Raw genomic sequence first — 19,490 nt, forward strand, 5'->3', positions numbered from 1 at the left:
GGCAATCTTAGGTTCATCTAAATCAGCAAGGAAAATTGAACGGATTGGAAATGGTTTGGAAGCCATTTAGTGGTTGCAGGTGGAGGTGGTGGTGTTTTAGGTGGTTAACAAAGGTTCGATGAACAATAACTAATTCTCCATAGCAAAACATTGCTTTTTTGAGTTGTACATTTTGATTCAATATCTAATTGTAGTAATATAAGTCCCAAAATTACACATTATTGTTCTTAATTAAGTCCGAATTAAAATTTGTGGTCCAAAAAGGTAATTGCATCAAATCCAATTTGAGACTCGATGTGCCAATGTTTCAAACACTACACATATATTTACTCATATGAGAAAGAATTTCGTAGAATCCTTTAATAAGTGGGACCATCCTCAATTTTCCAATAACCATCCAAAACTTTTATGTCTTCTCACAAATAATAGGCAGCGTGATAGGCAGTTAGGCACATCTTCCTTGGACATGGTAACCTGACCATGAAGAGAGAAATTTAGTTAGAGAATTAGAGAGAAATTTCATATTTTTTCTTCGTAAATTTTTGTTATTAATTTTTGTCATGGTATCTAAAACCACTCCAACACTCACCTCATTAACTCATTTAATTTCCACTTTCGTATCATCAATAACATTTAAAACAAATTGTTCAACATTTACTTCATGTTGGCCTAATAATTGAGGAGGGTAAATGAGACTTTCTCTTCGTTGTCAGGGAAAGGCGGGTCCACATAAACTTGATCCCATTTTGCGAAACTTGATCCCATTTTGCGAAACTTGATCCCATTTTGCGAAACATTTTTGTTGTTTATTTCTGCTTTGGAAACACGCGACTCGTTAATATCATTTGTTATTTTCTGCTGTGTTTCGGTTCTCTTTGTTTTTTTATTATATTTTTGTTCCTATATATCGTAGGTTTCTTTTGTTCTCTCTCTATATATTATATCGGTTTGGTTTCTCCACCTTCATTCAGAACCATTGAATGAGAGAGAGAGAGAGAGAGAGAGAGAGAGAGAGAGAGAGAGAGAGAGAGAGATAGAGAGAGAGAGAGATATGGATTCTGCAGGAAGAGATGGTGCATCTCGTTTAGTCTCTGGTAAACGACATAAATTTATTTTCATTATTTTTTTTTGGATTTTTATCACTTTTGTTCAACCATTTATTTTTTCACCATCATGTTGGTCTTTTAATTTTTTTAATTTTTTTATTTTGTTGTGAAAGATGATCTATGTGCTCAACTGTGGCATGCATGTTCCGGATCTGTGTACATCCCTACGGTTGGGGAGAAGGTTTTCTATTTCCCTCAAGGACACTCAGAGCAGGTTCCGTCTTCTCTCCAAAAAAAAATTATATTTTGAACTCTTGCCCTGTTTTTTCTGTGTCGAGATCTTTTATCTTAGTTGTAAAACAAATATGTTAACTTTCCTATCGTTGTCAAATCCTTTTTATTGAAAAGATCTTAGCTTGAAATATTGGGGTGAATAAGTGAGAAATTTGAGATTCGAACTTCGACCGTTGCATGCTTTGTTATCCATGCTAATTGAGATATGCTCACAAACACCATAAAATATTTTCTTTATTATCATAAATAATCCAATTTGTGTTTGTATAATTTCAATACTTGTTAAAATTTTAGCAAAAATAAAAATTGGATTAAATAGTTGAATATTTGTTAAAGGATTTTAATATATATTCACCATAAATTAGCCACACCGAAACAGAATTTTTATTTTAGATAAAATTTTCATAAATTTTTTATTGCAAAATTTTTCAATGTTATATATTTTTTTTTGTTTTACTAGTCTTTTTTTTGTTGGTAAAAGTTTTACTAGTCTTTTATTTTATTTTATTTTTGGTCAAGTTTTTACTAGTCTTTTTATTTATACAGAAAACTACTATAATACTAATAATAATATATTAAAGGTGTTTGACTCTCCTTTATTTTCTTTCAAAAAGACTGATTTGTTTTATGGAAAAAAATGTATATTTGCTTAGAAATTTTTTACGGTATACCAATTGAATACATCAAATAAATGCAACGACTCAAGTCAAAAGATAAATCCAACAAGTATACATGTTTAACTCACAACAACCCATTATTTATTGCTTATCAACAAAAAAAAACCCATTATTTATTCAAGTACTCATTTTATTTAATCTTTAAATTTAGAGAAAAATCATATTTAATCTAGTTTTTTTACCACACGTCTCGAATAGAATTTCCTCTTGTTGAGAGAACCTATTAAAAGCAACAAAAAAAATCTTTTTTTTAACGGGTATAGTATATTATAGATTATTTTTACTATTTTGGTATTATTTTTAACAATTTTAATTTTAGGAATTATTTTGAGAATTATTGAAAAAAATATTATGGTATTACTTAGTGGATTTATTTTCTAATATAAATGTATTTACCTCCCATGTACTTAGTGCTACGAGTATGATCCAACTGGCGACGACAATCCTCAATGTCGAGTTTCCTCTTATTACAATGTTTCCTGCTCGACATGGCCTCTGCGCACATATGTAGCCTAGGAAGCACATATCGATCCATATACCCCTGCCAACTCACCTTAACCATAGATCAAAACCAGGTTCAAGCTTCTAAGCTTTTCCAAATCTAAAGATATGTCTAGACAAATGAGGTCACTGCACAGGGTTATGGCCTAACAAAATAGGGCAGTGATCTGACATTGAGGCTACCAAATTTGCAAGCTTTGCTTCAAGAAACATATTGAACCAAGCTGAATTAGCCAAGGCACAATCTAACCTCTACTCAACATTCCGGGGGTGCTCAAACTTTTAAACCAAGTGTACGGATATCCCTCTACCTGCACATCAGACAAACCAGAGTCGAGAACCGCTTGCCTAAATATGTTAATCAACCAATTTAAACGACTAGTTCTACCCCGCTTCTCATTAGCATCCATAATCTCGTTAAAGTCGCAAATAATACACCATAGACCAGTAACCTGACTCATTAACTGGCGCAGAAACTCCCACGCATTATCCATATATTGATGATGTGATATGAAGAAAGGTATTGAGAATATTAAGTGTTGGATAAGTTACAAAAATTGTGATATGAAGAAAGGTATAGAGAAAATTAAGTGTTGAATAAGTTACAAAAATTAAGAGTGTATAAATATAAGTTCTCTATTATTATATAAAATGTAACCGATTACTATTTTATGGTCTAATATATTTTTCTTTTATGTGTCTAATGATGAAAATTTGGAATAGGTCGCAATACTTCAATATCAGCAAAATCACAACATGGAAATTCCTAACTATCATTTGCCTTCTAAAATTTTATGCGTAGTTGTGGGTGTTCAATTAAAGGTATTGTCATCTTTCTATAAGTTTATTGTTTTTATTAACTTAAAATATTTAACGCATGTTGTAAATAATATAATAATATACTTATTTGGTATTGTAGGTAAAAGTTGATACAGATGAGATTTTTTCTCTGGTTACATTATTTCCATTGCTCGAGGTTAGTTATTTCAAATTTGGTTGTAAATATGTGTTTAGTGACTATAGATATTCTTTTTTTCACTATCTTAAATAAAACGTGAGATTTTAGTCCATACTTTTTTATAAAAACGATTAATTTTAATCTCTCTCCGTAGGACTCAAACCACATGTTTTTATAAAATATATAATGACTCAAATTTTATATAGAGACTCAATTTGAATGATCCATAACTTTATTTAAATTAAAAACATTTAACTCTTCTAATATCGTGAGCGTAAAGATAAAAAAAAAAAAAAAATGAATATAATTTCGGTTATTACTGGATGATTGCAGCAACAAGAATATGCATTAGAGGACAATCATGCACTTCATGGTCCTAATGAAATCTACTCTTTTAGTGAGTTGCTCACTTCAATGGAAACAAGTACACATGGTGGACTTTATATTCCAAAGCAACATGCAGATAGATGCTTCCCCCATCTGGTTTGTTTTAGTTTATGCTTGTGATTCTTTATTGCCTTTGATAATGTTATTGTGTATTTTCTTTGATTAACATGACATAATTTTCAATTGTCAATGTCATTCTATCCTTCATCGTATATACAAGGTTAAATATATTTTTAGTTCCTATAGAATTAAATTTTTTTGTTAACACTTGTATAAGTTTTATTCAAATGTTGTCCTCGCATATTTTTATGAATTTATACAAAAAAATTATCTTAGTACTTGAAATTGTTTTCTTAAACAAAAAATGTTAGTATTTTGTTAGTATTTAGTCCTTATAAAGCAAAATAAGGATGAAAGTTGTACAAACTTTATATCGAGACCAAATATCAAAAACCATAAATTCTATACGGACATCTTGAACTCATCTGCAGGGACATATTGAAACCATGAATGTATGTATCTATCTACACTTGTGTTAAGTTTTTACCAAAAAAAATTCGTTTATTTTTTTAAGAATTTTGTTTTAGTTTCATGTTTTTGTTACTTTGTTATAGGACATGACCCTTCAACCACCAATGCAAGATCTAGTGGCGAAGGACATGCATGGAATTGAATGGAATTTTCGACATATTTATCGTGGTAAGTTTAAGTTGTTTTATTTAAACATTAGTATTACCTTCATTGTTAACCTAAAAGAGTTTATGATTGACATATATAACTACTTGTCATGCACAAAATCATCTTTGTTTCATATAAATAGAAAGGGGGATGTTTTGGGGTTGATGGTATTGTTTGGTGATAATTGAGTCTCTCTAATGTTGTCCAATGTCTACGAGAGTTTAAAACTTAAAACGACTTAATTGGTATGGAAAAAACTTGAAGAACTAACTTATTACAATTAATTAACTTAAAGACCTAAGTGGTACAAAAAAACTTAGGGCTGGTCTAACCTTCTTCACACTGTTTAGACACGGTTTGGTAGGAACGTATGCATGATTTTGTTCGGGGGGATTTTTTTAGGGACCGTTATGGATTACCTAACTTTTGTTTTCCATATTTTATTTTCGTTTTTTTTTTCCTTTTGAGGGTTCGGTTTGGCCGCCCTCTTATACATATTTTTCCTTTTTTTATTCTATATATATATTATGGGTGAGCGGCAGAGGATTTGAGTTCCCTGGAGGTGCCGACCTAGTCGGGATGTCCAACGGCTCTTTGATGTCTTCCTCGCTCTTGATTCAGAAAAAAAAAAGTAAATAAAAACTTAAAATGACAAATTTGTTATAATTAAATAACTTAAAGGACCTTTGATGTAATTTAGCCGTTAAATTTCTTCAGAGAAAATTGTAAAATGATCGTAGTGTCACTGTAATAACAATTGCCCATTCTCCAAGTTTTATTTATTTTTCTCTCCCGAAATACAACTATTTTATTTCAAGAATGGAATCATTATTTATTTATTTTTCTTTCTAAGTTATATATTCTTATAACATGAAATGCAGATGATGAGAGAGCACACTTTCTTACTAATGGTTGGAGCACATTTGTCAACTCTAAAAACCTTCTTCCTGGAGATTCATGCATTTTTGTCAGGTTCTCTCTTTTTTTCTTCATTTTTATTTCATTGTATTCCATGGGATTCAAAAATTCATTTCAATCTATAAATTCTCTTGTAATTGACAATTTATGCATCTACCAATAACATTATTATTCATTTTGTACACATTAATTTTATGTCATAGAAAATTACGTGGATAATTCTTATGTTATTGTAGGGGAGAGAATGGTGAAATTGGTATTGGGATTCGTCGAGCAATGAATCAACATAGCCATATATGCACAAAATTGCCTCAACTATCATCAAGTCAAAACATTCAACTTGGAGCATTGGCTGCTGTTGTCCATGCTGTTTCTATTGGAAGTTTGTTCCATGTCCAATACCACCCTTGGTGAGATACCAATGATTTTACAATTTGAAATATTTATGAACATTTTTTTTTTCAAGCAATGCAAATTTGTAAATATATGATCTTTGAGAATCTGTTTTGAAAGAATGTTAGCACTAATACACATCTTTTGTAGGGTTACTCCCTTTGAATTTATGATTCCTCTGAAAACTTATGCTGAGTCCATTGAGAAAGACTACTCAGTTGGAAGGAGGGTACAGATGTTGTCTGAAGTTGAAGGATGTCCAAGAAGGTGATCATAATGTCAAATTACTATGGTTAATTCATGATTGTTTTATCACTTTTATGAGAAGTGCGAATAATATACATTTTAACATAGATTTTTCAATATTCGTCTTTCTGTCAGTTAGTCAGACCCATATGAATTTTAGTAAATACAAAGACGTAATAAAAAGAGTGTATTGCTAGCATTTTTCGTGTTTTGATTTGAAATATATGCATCTATGACAAAACTGTTTATGATACTTATAGTCTATAAAGGTAACTATTTGTAATAATTTTGTATTTTTACATTTTTGTTTTACTTTATAGGTATGGTACAATAGTTGGTAATGAAGATATTGATCCCATTAGGTGGCCTGGTTCAGAATGGAGATGTATCAAGGTAAAATCAAATATCTTACTATGCTTTAGAATTAGTACCCATGATGTTTTAGTTAATACATTTTTCTTTTAACTTGATTGATTTAAATAAATTTAATTACATCTCCTTTTAGGTGCAATGGGATTTCATACCAAATATTGAGAGGGTTTGTCCATGGTGGATTGAGCCTTTTGGATCTCCCAAGATTATGCTGAAGGGCATTCCAATTCTCCCTTTATCAAATAAAACAGATATACTTAACTTTTTTAACGAGGGTTAGTTATTATTCTTTCATTTCTTAAATTTTAGATGTTTTGATATTAATTTTACGTTTTTGCTAATATGTTGTGTTTACTATAATCATTGTGTTGATTGAATTCTCTTATTGTTATCAGATATAGCTGGGAGTTCTTCTAAACCTGAATATCACAAAGTGGATATGGACTTGGAAGGTCAACAATACAATGCTGGAAATGATGAAAAGTCAAACTTTTTCATCATTGCTTTCTTTATATGTCTTTGCTTTTTTACATTTGTAATTTTTCTCTTTCGTCCTCTTCTATAATTATTTCAATAAAAAAAATAACCTAAGTAACAAAGACATAAACAACTGAGTGAACAAACTTGAACTAGTTCTATGTTGCATAAGTGAAGCAAATGTTGTATGGTGCATAAGTTTGTTTCTATCGATATATTAATAAAGTTCACCTTTAGATGAAAGGTGCAAGAAAACACAATTATGTTTGGTCATACTCGACTATTTTCATATTCTTTTTCAAATCTTTTTATTTTATCTTAGTACCTTTCTATGTTGGGATAAATAGTTGAGCATGGAATGAAAATGGAGAGAGAGTGAGGAACACCCATATATGTTTAAACCAGTGCACAACTCAAAGTGGGTGCTACATTTAAGTTGAGATCCTCTCCATTTGTTGTAATAAATAGTAATAACCATTACTATAATTTTATTGTAACCAAACTCGTTATTCCCAAACTAGTTGCATGCTGTCGATGTTACTCCAAACAATTTGTTAAGTAGAACTTCGTTGCTACTATTGAGTCATTTACAAAGTTTTGAGTTTATGTTTGTTGTAATAGAAAATCATCACTTACTCTTAAAGCTTATTAGGTCATGCTATTAGTTAACCTAATTTTTTCCCTCTAAATCCTTGCCATTAATTGCTAATGACTTAATTAGTTAACCTAATTTTTCCCTCCTAATACATGGTAAATTTGAATTTCAAATTTTGGCTTGAAAGATGTTATTTTCCCTTTTCTATGCGTGTGCCTTACTGATATTTGGGAATAGCACTTTTATCATGCACATACACCCTCCGGTCACTATTACAAGCAAAAAACTACATTTTAGATTCATTCATTAAATGATGTATGTGGTCTTTATTATAAACCACATACATCATTTAATGAATGAATCTAAAATGTAGTTTTTTGCTTATAATAGTGACCGGAGGGTGTAAATATCACGTTTATAATACCCTTGGCAATTCCCAAAGCATTTATGTGCGTCTATTCACTCTCTCATCCTGCTATTTATACGTGAAAGACTGAAAGGTTTTGAAAGCATCCATTCATATTCATCCAATCTGAAATACCAAACATGGCTCTACGAAATATTGAAAATTTGCTTTCATAACACTGCCTGACCGGTCATTTAGTGAATAACCCTATTTCAGATCTAGACAAGGCAATCAACAAGCTGAGAAGGAAATATAGGTCATACATGGTTGAGTATGATGTTGAAGATGTTAGTGAGCATTTTTTTTTTATTATGTTTTCTTACATGCAGATTTTTTATGTTCATTTGTTTGATATGAAAGATTCTAATTCGAGTTGTTTTTGTCTTAGGGAGTTGTCAGCTTCCGAAAATGTTTGCCGATGACTTTGGCGACCAGATTACTCGCTTTGCAACTTTGGTATCGTTTTTTTCTCAAAGGGATGGACGGCGATCTGTGATTTTTACGAAATAGGATTGTGGGCGTAGGTTACACTGGTTTTTGTTGGCCAAGGTCATTTTGCGATGGCATTGGAGGATAGATTTGGGAAGACAATTAAGTGTCATGTATTTGACCCTCCAATGCGTTTTGTTGTTGACAAATCAAGTGTCCAGCTTGCATTCAATGACCATCTACCTCCCTTTACTTCTCTTATAACATATATTGTCACATTATCAGTGACATGCATATAGATTTTGCAAAAAGATTGACTGAATATGATGTTACCAAAGGTTTTCTGGTATGCGACAGTACCTTATTTATTTTTCAATCGATTTTATAGTACTGAATGAAATCTGTCAGCTATATTCATGTTTCATTGATGCATGTTATAGTGCAATGTATCAGCAAAGTATATGGAAAAAAATTGAAACTTATTCATCCCTGCATAAACTGATTATTCCATCGTTTTTTATAATAGACTTTGCTTAATTTCAAATTATAATCTGCATGACATAATAAGGAGAAAAGAAAGTTATGCAACTTGACTGAGATCAAGTTATTGGCTAAACATGTTTATCAAATATACTATTGAGGAACTTTGATAGTTTTGTTGGTGATTTATATTTTATTTTTTTTATTGGTGATTTATATTAAGTTATATGATAAACGTGATTTGTATTCCATTATTTAAATTAATCTAATGAATAATTTGTACTAATAATTTGCCCAAGTTCATTAAAATCTGTAGTTTATCATGGAAAATGAACAAATAAATGGTTTAATAATGTTACGTATTTTCAATTTTTAAAAGACATATATGACATATTTAGAGTGTGCTTTATCAGATATATATTTTTTGTGTGATTTAAACTTAATGCAATTTATACATTGTTTCATTGATGTGACATCTAACGTTGTGTATGAAGAAGTATTTCGAAATGTATAATTCTCTTTAATATATGCTACATTGTCTTTAAACTATTTCCATCTTTTAGTTTTAACATTAATATTTTGTAATGTAATATTATGCTATATTCGATTTTGTAGTGACTTCGAAAAAATTGTTTATATTTTTTTATTTTTTTACAATTCATTACAACATGTTTTGTTTTATTGTATATCTGATTATCTTGGATGATAAGACCCGTGCGGCGCACGGGTCAAAGATCTAGTTATAATTTATTGTAGCTTATGTGCTTCATTTATTAGTATGCAAATCTATAATGTTCAACCAAATTAATTATATTTAGACTTTTAGAAATAAGTTTCTAAAATTTGTAAAATTATTAACTCGATTGAACATATTTTTCATTGGTTAGATTTTTTTTTTTTTTTTGCAACGGTTTTAGAATTTGGTTCGTATTTCATAAGAAAATATTATAAAACCCAGTCCAAATTAATTATTTTTATTGGTTAAATATGTTTTTACACCAGTTAAATATACTAATTTTTATTTTTGTTCGTCTGAAAACTTCTTTCAAGTTTTGGTCTCTTTAAATTTTCTTTTACCATGTTTAGTCTATAACTTTTTACAAAATTTGATACTGCATATTCCAAGTGACTTTGTTTTGATGGCATGTCATTGTTAAGGCCATATTATATCATTGGAAAGGTTCTTCAAATGGGAATTATACGACATCTTAGTTGTGAAAGTTACAGGTTCTTGCCACTGTACTACTAACTCGTATTGTTTGAGATGCAACCAATTACATGAAACTACGCTCCACACTCTTCGTGATTGTCCTATTTCCCTTGTAGTTTGGATAGCTAGTCATTTGCCCAACTTTTCATGTTTTCTCTCCAATGACATTCATGATTGGTTTCGCCTTCATGCTAGGGCTTCAATTGGCTTTGGATTTAGGTTTTAGAATCATTACTTTGGAATCTGATTCTAAATCGGCTCTTGATCTTATTCTTGATATCGATGCTACTTACCACCCTCATGATATTGTTCTCGGTCGGATTCGTACCTTCATGTCACAAGATTAGTCCTTGCTTTTCAATCATACATTGAGATAAGGAAATGATTGTGTTGATCGGTTGGCTAAACATAATGTTCAACTGGATTTTAGTTTAAAGTTGTAGGTCTATCCCCCTCCGCAAATTGAAGCAACGATTTAGCTAGTTTTGCTTGTTTATGTTCTTTCCTTTTCCGTGTAATCAAAAGAAATCATTTAATCTCTAATTTAACAATGAAATCTTCAATTGGAAGTTATAGATAAATTAATAAAGATTATATAATTAAATTATTAACCTAATGATATTATAAGGTCTTATCAATGATGTGTCATAAAAAAGTTATTTGAAACATGTGACATGAAATTTTATAAAAATACAGGGACTACAATTAGTGACAGAAAATTTAGAGGAAGTAAAGTTCGAAAGACATGTTTTAAAGAACTAAAAAAAGAAAACTGATATACATATAATGATTAAAAACATATTAATTTTTTTTTTATAAGTAGCATCATAGTTTTTTTGAATACTTTTAAAATTTATTACAAAATTTTTTTAGGGGAAAATTTATTATAATAATGTTAAATTTGAATATATGTGATTTCAGTTACAGTTCTTTTTTTAAAGTTGATTTAAGATGCAGTTGTTTTCATGTAATTAATTTAAATGATTATTTTTAATTTAGATAAATTTATCCATAAGGTGTTACGTCAATGGAAAAATTTAGTCTTGTAACTCCAACTCCATAAGCGTAGGTACTTATTAAGTATCATTATCTGGGGGAAAACAATTTGAGTTCTTAATGAGGTGAGGGTCTTAAGTAAGAGAAATGATATTTTGACAACCACTTTTTGACAACTTTTTGACAACTTTCTCTCTCATACTCACATGATGTTGTTATCCTCTCTCTTCCTTTTTCTCTCTCTCGATTGTTTTTGACCAATAAGAAGTGAGAAAAACAAGGTTGTCAACAAAGTTGTCATCAAATGGATGTCAAAATATCATTACTCCTTAAGTAAGACCATCTACAATGGTTAAACATCATTTTTTGTTTAAACATCCACTTTTTCACTTCCCAACACTCCACATCATTTTCTCTCTCTTCCACCTAAACATTAAACAAACATTCACAAATAACCCTCTCCAATGGTTAAACAACATTAAACAATCTACCCCACCAACACTCTACCCCACCACTTTTTTAATTCATATTCTTATTTAATTTTATTATTTAATTTTATATTTTTATATTTTTAATTACATAAAAATAAAAATATCAATTATAATTGTTGGGATTTTGATTTTGATGCTTCCTTTTTGATGATTTTGATTTTGAAAATTGTTGGGATTTTGGTAGCCATGTGGGTAACTAGAAGAATTCTGGTTGTTGAAATTGTTATTATTGTTCTCCATTTCACAACAAAAAAAGTTAACAACTTCACTAATTTTGCTAATTGAAAGATAATAATAAGACTAATATAGTGAAAAACTTGGTTTTTTTTTCTGTGTCCAAATCAAATGAACCAAGTCTCTATTTATAGAGAAAAAAAAATCATGAATTTTGGTATTTTTTTTTTTTTTTGAATTAATTTTGGACGAAATAATTGAGGTGAAAGTATTGAAATGATAAGAATCCGGACAGCCAATAAAAACAGGCCACGTGTTACAAATTATCCGTTTTTCATTTTCTCTTTCTTCCCTCCCTGCGCTGACGCGCCACTGTCGGCGCGTGTCTTACACGCGCCTGGCTTGGCCAAAGTTAGCGCGACGCGTGTCCCTCTGTGGCAGGCTTTAAACGGTTTAATTCTCTCAACATTTTTTCCTTTTCAACACAGATTAAACAGCCATTGCAAGGCACTCACTTGTTTATTGTGGCTTTCAACACAGATTAAACAACCATTGCAAATGGTCTAAGCATATACCCTCTTTTTGTGGGTCCCACAATTTAAAAATATTCAAAAAAATTAAATGTAATGATAAGTTAATGATAGATAATTAGTGGTTCCCTTTAAAAAATTTGTATAATATGATGTGTTAGATGGATTGAGTGCTTATTAGGTATTACTATTTAAAAATTATAAATGAATGATATGTATAAGTGAGACCCAATTAAGTACCCAAAAGTGGATATTTCGATTCAGGGACGATTCAATGCATTTGTAGGCCTAAAACGAGTTTTAAATTGGGGTCTTTTAAGTGTGTTTGGTAGAGAAACATAAAAATTAAGAATACTAAATGTATAATTTTATTTGAGGCATTTCGAACACTACATATGGATACCACTCCTAGTCAATATTCGAATAATGATGCATCATGTCGTGAGAGTCTAACTCATTCTATTAGACTCAACCCCGTTAGTGCGAGAACTTTTTAAAAACAAACGTTTGTGCGCATAGTTTGGTTGCACACAATTTGTCTTAATATAATTCCAACAAATAACATCATATTCATAGATATATGAAAGAAAAAAAAATTAAGATACATATAACATATAAAATAGCTACCTTTAGGATCAAACTTACAACATAAACGACAAGTTTACAACTCTCCATTGAACTACTAGCCGAGTCTAAGCATGATAATGTATAAAGAATTTAACTTAGATAAACATATTTAAAGCAAAAAAGATCTAGAAGACTAATATGAGGCTTAAAAATTTAGGCGCCTAAAACCCTTGCCTTAGTTGCAACCCCCCTTAAATCAGCCATGTCTCTAATGTGGATGTTCTCAGCAGTATAATTAAATTCCCTAAAAAACAATTATAACATAATCATTCCTTCAAAAAAAAAAAATTATAACATAATCATGAATACCACTTGAATTGATAAAAAAATCTTCATTCACAAAGTTAGTTAAGTATATAAGTTTGTTTAACATAATGAGTAAACATATTTTGATCCCGAGTCACCTAATTCTGGGCATGTTGAAAGGTTGGAATAGGCAAAGCCAAATTATCGTATGCAAAACCAAAGTTTGGTTTGATAAAAAAAAAAAAAAAAATAAGGTCTAGGTCTAATATCTAGTATGTCATCGACTTATTTTTAGGTCTATAATGACCATTTTTAAAGTCTGATCGGCCTGACAGCCTACCGACAAGCCTATTTCATTTGAACTTGTTTAAATAAGTAATTTTGCTTATGTTTAAATAAACTAACAAGCTAATAGATCAACGAGACTTGTTTATCAAAAAATTGACTATAAAAAAATCTAACCTTTATATAAAATTGATGTAGACTAAATTGTAGGTCTTTATCGGTTGATATGGTCTATTCCGACAAATCACCATACTAGCAGTAATTAAAATAAGTATTTGTAATTTATATATAAAACAACTATAATAATTTTTGCTCAAAAAAAAAGATAAAACTATAATAATGACGTGTTTGATCCGCTAAAAAACGAAGGACATGACATGACAACTTCAGTTATATAATGTTTGATTTATAAAACTTTTATAGGGACAAAACAAACTAGAGGCAAAAGATATGATAAAAATTGAAATTTTATCTTTTCCTAAACCATGACACAACTTTTTACTGAGGTACAATTTGTCTAAGATACTAAAATAACATTCTATCAATAAAAAATCGTATAAGATCAAAAACGAATCAATACAATAAAAATTTGTTCTGTGTTGTTTGTAAGGGTGTACATGGGTTGGGTCAACAAAAAAAATCGGGTCAAACCCACCCAAAAAACTCAAAAAAGTGGGTTGGGTTGGGTCATTGGATGGGTATGGTTTTCAAAAATGTAAAACCCATAAAAAATAACGGGTTTTGGGTAAAACCAGACCCAAACCCAATGAAGCCACTTACCCAATAATACACACATTTTAATTTTATTTTCACGGGAACGAAGAAAATACCAAAACTTTTGGTCATAAATCAAGTCTAATTTTCAAAATTGAAACAAGGTATCATCTATATTGAAAATTCAAGCATGTTAGAGTTATCAATTAGGATGGTGCACTTTTTGGTTATTTTGATGCTAATGCAATTTTATGTCATGCAACTTTAATTTGTTGCAAGTATTTTATGATGAAATTTATTATTTGATATTAGCATTTATTATTTTTTGACGCTAAAATATAGTGAAAATGGGTTACACAATTTTTTAAAAAAAACGAGTAATTTTTATGAAAAATATACAAGGACTCATCATTTAACCATTTAATTTAACAAAAACACAAAAAATAAATAAATTTGGTAACCCAATACCCAACCCAACCCAAACAAGAAATTAATGGGTTTACCAACCCAATAATGTATCGGGTGGTTATTTTAACTCACCCAAATTGGAGTACCATATATGGTTCGGGTCTTGGGTTTGGCCAAACTCAACCCAAACTGACCCATGTACACCCCTAGTTGTTTGTGTTGTGCTGCTCTATTCAATACTTACTCTTTAACTATGGCATCATAAGATAAATCTTTTTTGGCTTAAGTGCAGTTTTACCCCCTGTTTTGATTGAATTTGAATTTTGCCCCCCTATTTTAAAACTCGGAATTTTACCCCTCTATTTTGATTAAATCCAGATTTTGCCCCCCTTATTTTAAAATTTGGAATTTTCCCCTCCTGTTTTATGTTTTTCAGGATTTTGTCCCCCACCACATATGAGTTTATTTTGACTTAAATTATATTATATAAATATTTACATAATTAATTATTTATATTAAATGTTCTTCTTCTTTTTATTTATTTTTTTATGAAAAAACTTTGAATAATTTTTTTCAAAAAAATAGAAAAAAACAGAAAAATACTAAAACAATGCAATAAAAAAAATTGGAGAAAAAGCAGGATAAAAATGCATAGTATGAAAATAGCAAATATTTAGAGGTGCAAACTAGTTTTTTCATGTATTTTTACTTGAATTTTAGTATTTTTGTTTGCGTTTAATGGTTTCCTTTTTATTTTTTGCTGAATTAATATTTTTTTATTGCTTCTTTATTTTCTTATTTTTTAAAAAAAATTCTAGCCTTACATTTTTTTTTGTTTATCCTATATCTTTTTGTTTTTTCTAAAGAAAAAAATTATTTAAATTTTTCATTAGAAAAATAAAAATAAAAATATACATTTTATATAAATAATTAATTAGGTGAATATTTTTATAATATAATTTAAACCAAGTTAGCACTACCACATTAGCCAAAATGAACTCAAATGTGGTGGATGGGGGAGGAAAATCCTGAAAAACCTTTTTTTTTTGTGGTGGCCAGGGTTCAAACCCCGGACCTTACATATTTTATACATTGTCTCTACAAACTGAGCTAAGCTCACGAGGACAAAATCCTGAAAAACCTTAAACAAAGGGGTAAAATTCTGAGTTTTAAAATAGGAGGAACAAAATTCAAATTCAATCAAAATAGGGGGTAAAAACTGCATTTAAGCCATCTTTTTTAGAGGAAGATAAAAAATATTTATTTATTTTATTTACTTTGTTTGTTTGTGGGTTTAGCTTGTTGTATAAGTTGAAAGGTGAAACCTTTGCTTCATTGTTTCCCCGCCGCCTGAAAACAAGCAACAAAAGTAAACATATAGGGTATAGAGAAATGATAAACAAACACAAAAACATAGACACAAATACAACACCATATTTCACTGTTCACTTATACATTATTTTTTTTGTTTTTTTTTTTTTATTTTCTCATCCTCTCACACCAGTACATGTCTCCTCCACTCTTATCAAATCAAACACAGTTTTCTCTCGTTCTCTCACCGGCACCGATCTACCAAATTCACCGGCGACCGTTCTGTCCTAAACAACGGCTACCGTTCTGTCCTCATCACCGGCGACCAATCTTTTACAGTGTTTTCGCGACTGAGAATCTCACAGACCTCGCCTTCGCCGATGCAGATCTGTTTTGGGGCGGCGGATCTGTGAGTTTCAGTAGGCGGTGGTCAAATGAGCGGCGCCAGAGAAGTCTAATGGTGCGGCGGCGACGACAACAAGGAGGATGGTGATGGTGTGTGATGGTTGGACAATGGTGTGAGGGTGGTAGGATGATGGTGAGTGAACAGCAGCGATGGTTGAAAAAGAATAAAAAAAAAGTGAAATCAATTAAAAAATACCCCTCATTTTTCAGCTAGAATTTCAATTATGCCATTGTATTTTAAAGGAAATTACCAATCTATCCCTGGTGTCGTATTTGTGTCTATATTTTTGTGTTCACTTATCATTGCTCTAGGGTATATAGGTTTATTTAAGATAATGAGTAAACATATTTTGATCCCGAGTCAGCTAATACTAGGCAGTTTGAAGGTTTGAATAGGCAGAGCCAAATTAGAGTATGCAAGACCAAAGTTTAGTTTGATAAAAAAAAAAATCGAATTCTGCTCTTTACTCAACACATTTTACTCATTCCCAACTGAAATTCCAAAAATATCCCTGTGTGAGTTAACTCACGCTAGTGTTAAATATGCGTGACTTAACTCACGCCGAAAACACACACTGAGTTAACTCACACTGGTTTCTTTCACCCATATTCCAATTTTTACTTTCCTCCATAATGGTTTCTTCCACTTACATGCTTCTAATAATGGTTTCTTTCAACACATTAACACACGTATACATACTTCCATTCCATCTTTCTTCCACGTATCACACACGTATACATACTTCCATTCCATCTTTCTTCCACGTATCAATCCATGCATTTTTCCTCTTTCCCATTTTCACTACTCCATTTTCTCTGGTGGTGATAGGAAGGAACTGACATTAAGAGTCACAAGAAGAATATGGAAAGAACAACAGAATCCAGTGGAAGGGTGTGCATACCAAATCTTTGGAGCTGACGTATTTTTTGTTGTTGTCTATGTGTGTTGTATATCTACATTACACTACACCAACTTTGTGTATGTTGTAATATAGTAAGACACCACGTATTTTTTGTTGTTCTCTGTGTGTGTTGTATATCTACATTACACTACACCAACTTTGTGTATGTTGTAATATAGTAAGACATCAAGATGATGGCTTTGAAATTTTTAGTTTTTGTTAAGTTGTGTAATAAACAAGATTTTGATCTCGGATGTGTCTCAATTTTTTTTTATGGGATTAAAGTGGTTTCTCCTTGGAATTCTGCTCTTTACCCAAATGGTTTTGCTCATCTTCAAGAACAAAGTCATCTTCATCAATTCAAAAAGGGGTAATACAACACTGAATCGAAAAAGCATGGTAAAAAAGAGGGATAGTAATACAAGAGATGCAAGTAATTATTAGTTAATTTTAGCTATTCAAATCTTGCCCCTTCTTTTCTTCTCTCAACGATGCAAATCAAGTAATTATTAGTTAATTTTAGCCATTCAAATCAAAATCTGCAAAAAATAAATATCTTCAATTAAATGAAATTGAATTTAATCCAATGAATTGAGACAAGAGTGTTCATCAACATCAATTCAATTTGACACACAAACAGAAGGAACAAGGTCGTATGGGTATCACTGTGGCTGGTGGGATAATGAACAAAGAAGCCATTGAAGGGGCGGAGGTGGGTGTTGAAGACGAATGTGAGAAAGAAGATTCGATTGTTAGAAGAGACTTGAAGTAATTCTTTAAAATACATATCTGGTTGGCATGGAGAAGTTTGTTGTTTTTCAGCAAGCGTGACTTAAGTCACGTGAAAAATTTGGAAATTTATACTGGCGTGAGTTAACTCACGCAGGGGCATTTTGGTCATTTACTTTGGGAATGAGCAGAACCGTTTGGGTAAAGAGCATAATTCTTCTCCTTAAGCAAAAGTTATTTTAGACTTTTAGAAATATCTTCCGGTAGATATACATGGTTCTTGTTATTATTCATATATATATATATATATATATATATATATATATATATATATATATATATATATATATGTATGTATGTTTGCTAGGATACACCCACTAGTTTTTATTAAGGTGTGTTTTAGCAAATATATAACTAAAAAGTTGTTAAATACATCTTAAGGTGAATGTTGCTAAAACACACTTTCTTAAAAAATAAGTAGGTGTTAGAAACTCCTATAGGCATTTGCTAGAATACACCAACTTATTTTTTAGAAGGTGTGTTTTAGCAAGTTATAACTAAAAAGTAGTTAAATGCACCTTAAGATGTAGCTTGCTAAAACACTCCCACATAAAAACTAGTAGGTGTGTTCTAGCAAATCCCATATATACATATGTATATGTATACATATACACATATGTACATGTACACATATATATGTATACATGTACACATATATGTATATAGGGCATATCAAGTGAGAGGAGTAACTTAAATGAGAGATGAGAGGAGCTAATATCATCCGTTGGATCAAAATACACGTTCATGATCAAATTCCACATAAAAACTAGTAGGTGTGTTCTAGCAAATCTCATATATACATATGTATATGTATACATATACATGTACACATATATATATGTATACATGTATACACACACACACACACACACACACACACACACATATATATATATATATATATATATATGTATATAGGGCATATCAAGTGAGAGGAGTAACTTAAATGAGAGATGAGAGGAGCTAATATCATCCGTTGTATCAAAATACACAGCTCTTTTGATTGTCTTCTTCCTTTGTTCGATCTCCTTCTCTTCCAATTAAAAAATCCAAATCTGTCATCCACCTTAAATCTAAATCATTATAACGTTCACTACCAACGATCTCAGCTCAGCCACTACATCTACATGTGCTTTTCAAAATATAAAAATTGAAATTTTTCAACCAGAGTAATTATAAAAATGTTTGAAAAACCAATTAGAATTTAATTTTTCTTTCTGAGTAATCATGATAAAGTTCAAATAACCAATTGGAACATGCTTCAATAAAGGTGAAATTGAAGAATTCCATTACAGCTAATAAGCAATTGGATTGGTGAGAAGTTGATACATAGAAATTAATAATACATAGGAAGTTGATGCATGGTGTCTCATGTGAAGCCGTTGGCATAACTGTCAAGTCCAATCGCAGATTAAAAAAATTGAAGAGGAAAACGAATGCGTGGGACTTGTGTGAGAGGAAGAAAACCAGGAAAAATAGAAGAGGAAGCATCGCGTTTCATGAGCATAGGAAACGTATTTTTGTTTATTCAAGTGTGCCAATCCT

General features: G+C 30.7%; 1 protein-coding gene across 1 annotated transcript; it reads left to right on the forward strand.

Annotated features, from left to right (window-relative positions):
* The first annotated feature begins 966 nt into the window (after positions 1-966).
* LOC146898763 (auxin response factor 4-like) lies at positions 967-7,222 on the forward strand. The gene is made up of 12 exons (XM_085733475.1): positions 967-1,094; positions 1,220-1,320; positions 3,242-3,340; positions 3,438-3,494; positions 3,810-3,959; positions 4,478-4,562; positions 5,423-5,513; positions 5,696-5,869; positions 6,003-6,119; positions 6,419-6,491; positions 6,604-6,745; positions 6,866-7,222. Exons 1-12 carry the CDS (start codon positions 1,052-1,054, stop codon positions 7,033-7,035), a joined length of 1,302 nt encoding a protein of 433 aa, XP_085589601.1. The 5' UTR covers positions 967-1,051; the 3' UTR covers positions 7,036-7,222.
* Positions 7,223-19,490: the final 12,268 nt, after the last annotated feature.

Source organism: Medicago sativa, chromosome 8 (genome assembly GCF_051527215.1).
Source record: "Medicago sativa cultivar Bolivia chromosome 8, Bolivia_mono, whole genome shotgun sequence".
Classification (NCBI taxonomy): Eukaryota; Viridiplantae; Streptophyta; class Magnoliopsida; order Fabales; family Fabaceae; genus Medicago; species Medicago sativa.

Excerpts from the sequence above, each read along its gene's own strand:
- LOC146898763 (XM_085733475.1), top strand. The coding sequence starts at position 1,052 with ATGGATTCTGCAGGAAGAGATGGTGCATCTCGTTTAGTCTCTG. Across the intron at positions 1,321-3,241 it reads CTCAAGGACACTCAGAGCAG|GTCGCAATACTTCAATATCA; the intron begins GTTCCGTCTTCT and ends AATTTGGAATAG. Across the intron at positions 6,746-6,865 it reads ACTTAACTTTTTTAACGAGG|ATATAGCTGGGAGTTCTTCT; the intron begins GTTAGTTATTAT and ends TATTGTTATCAG.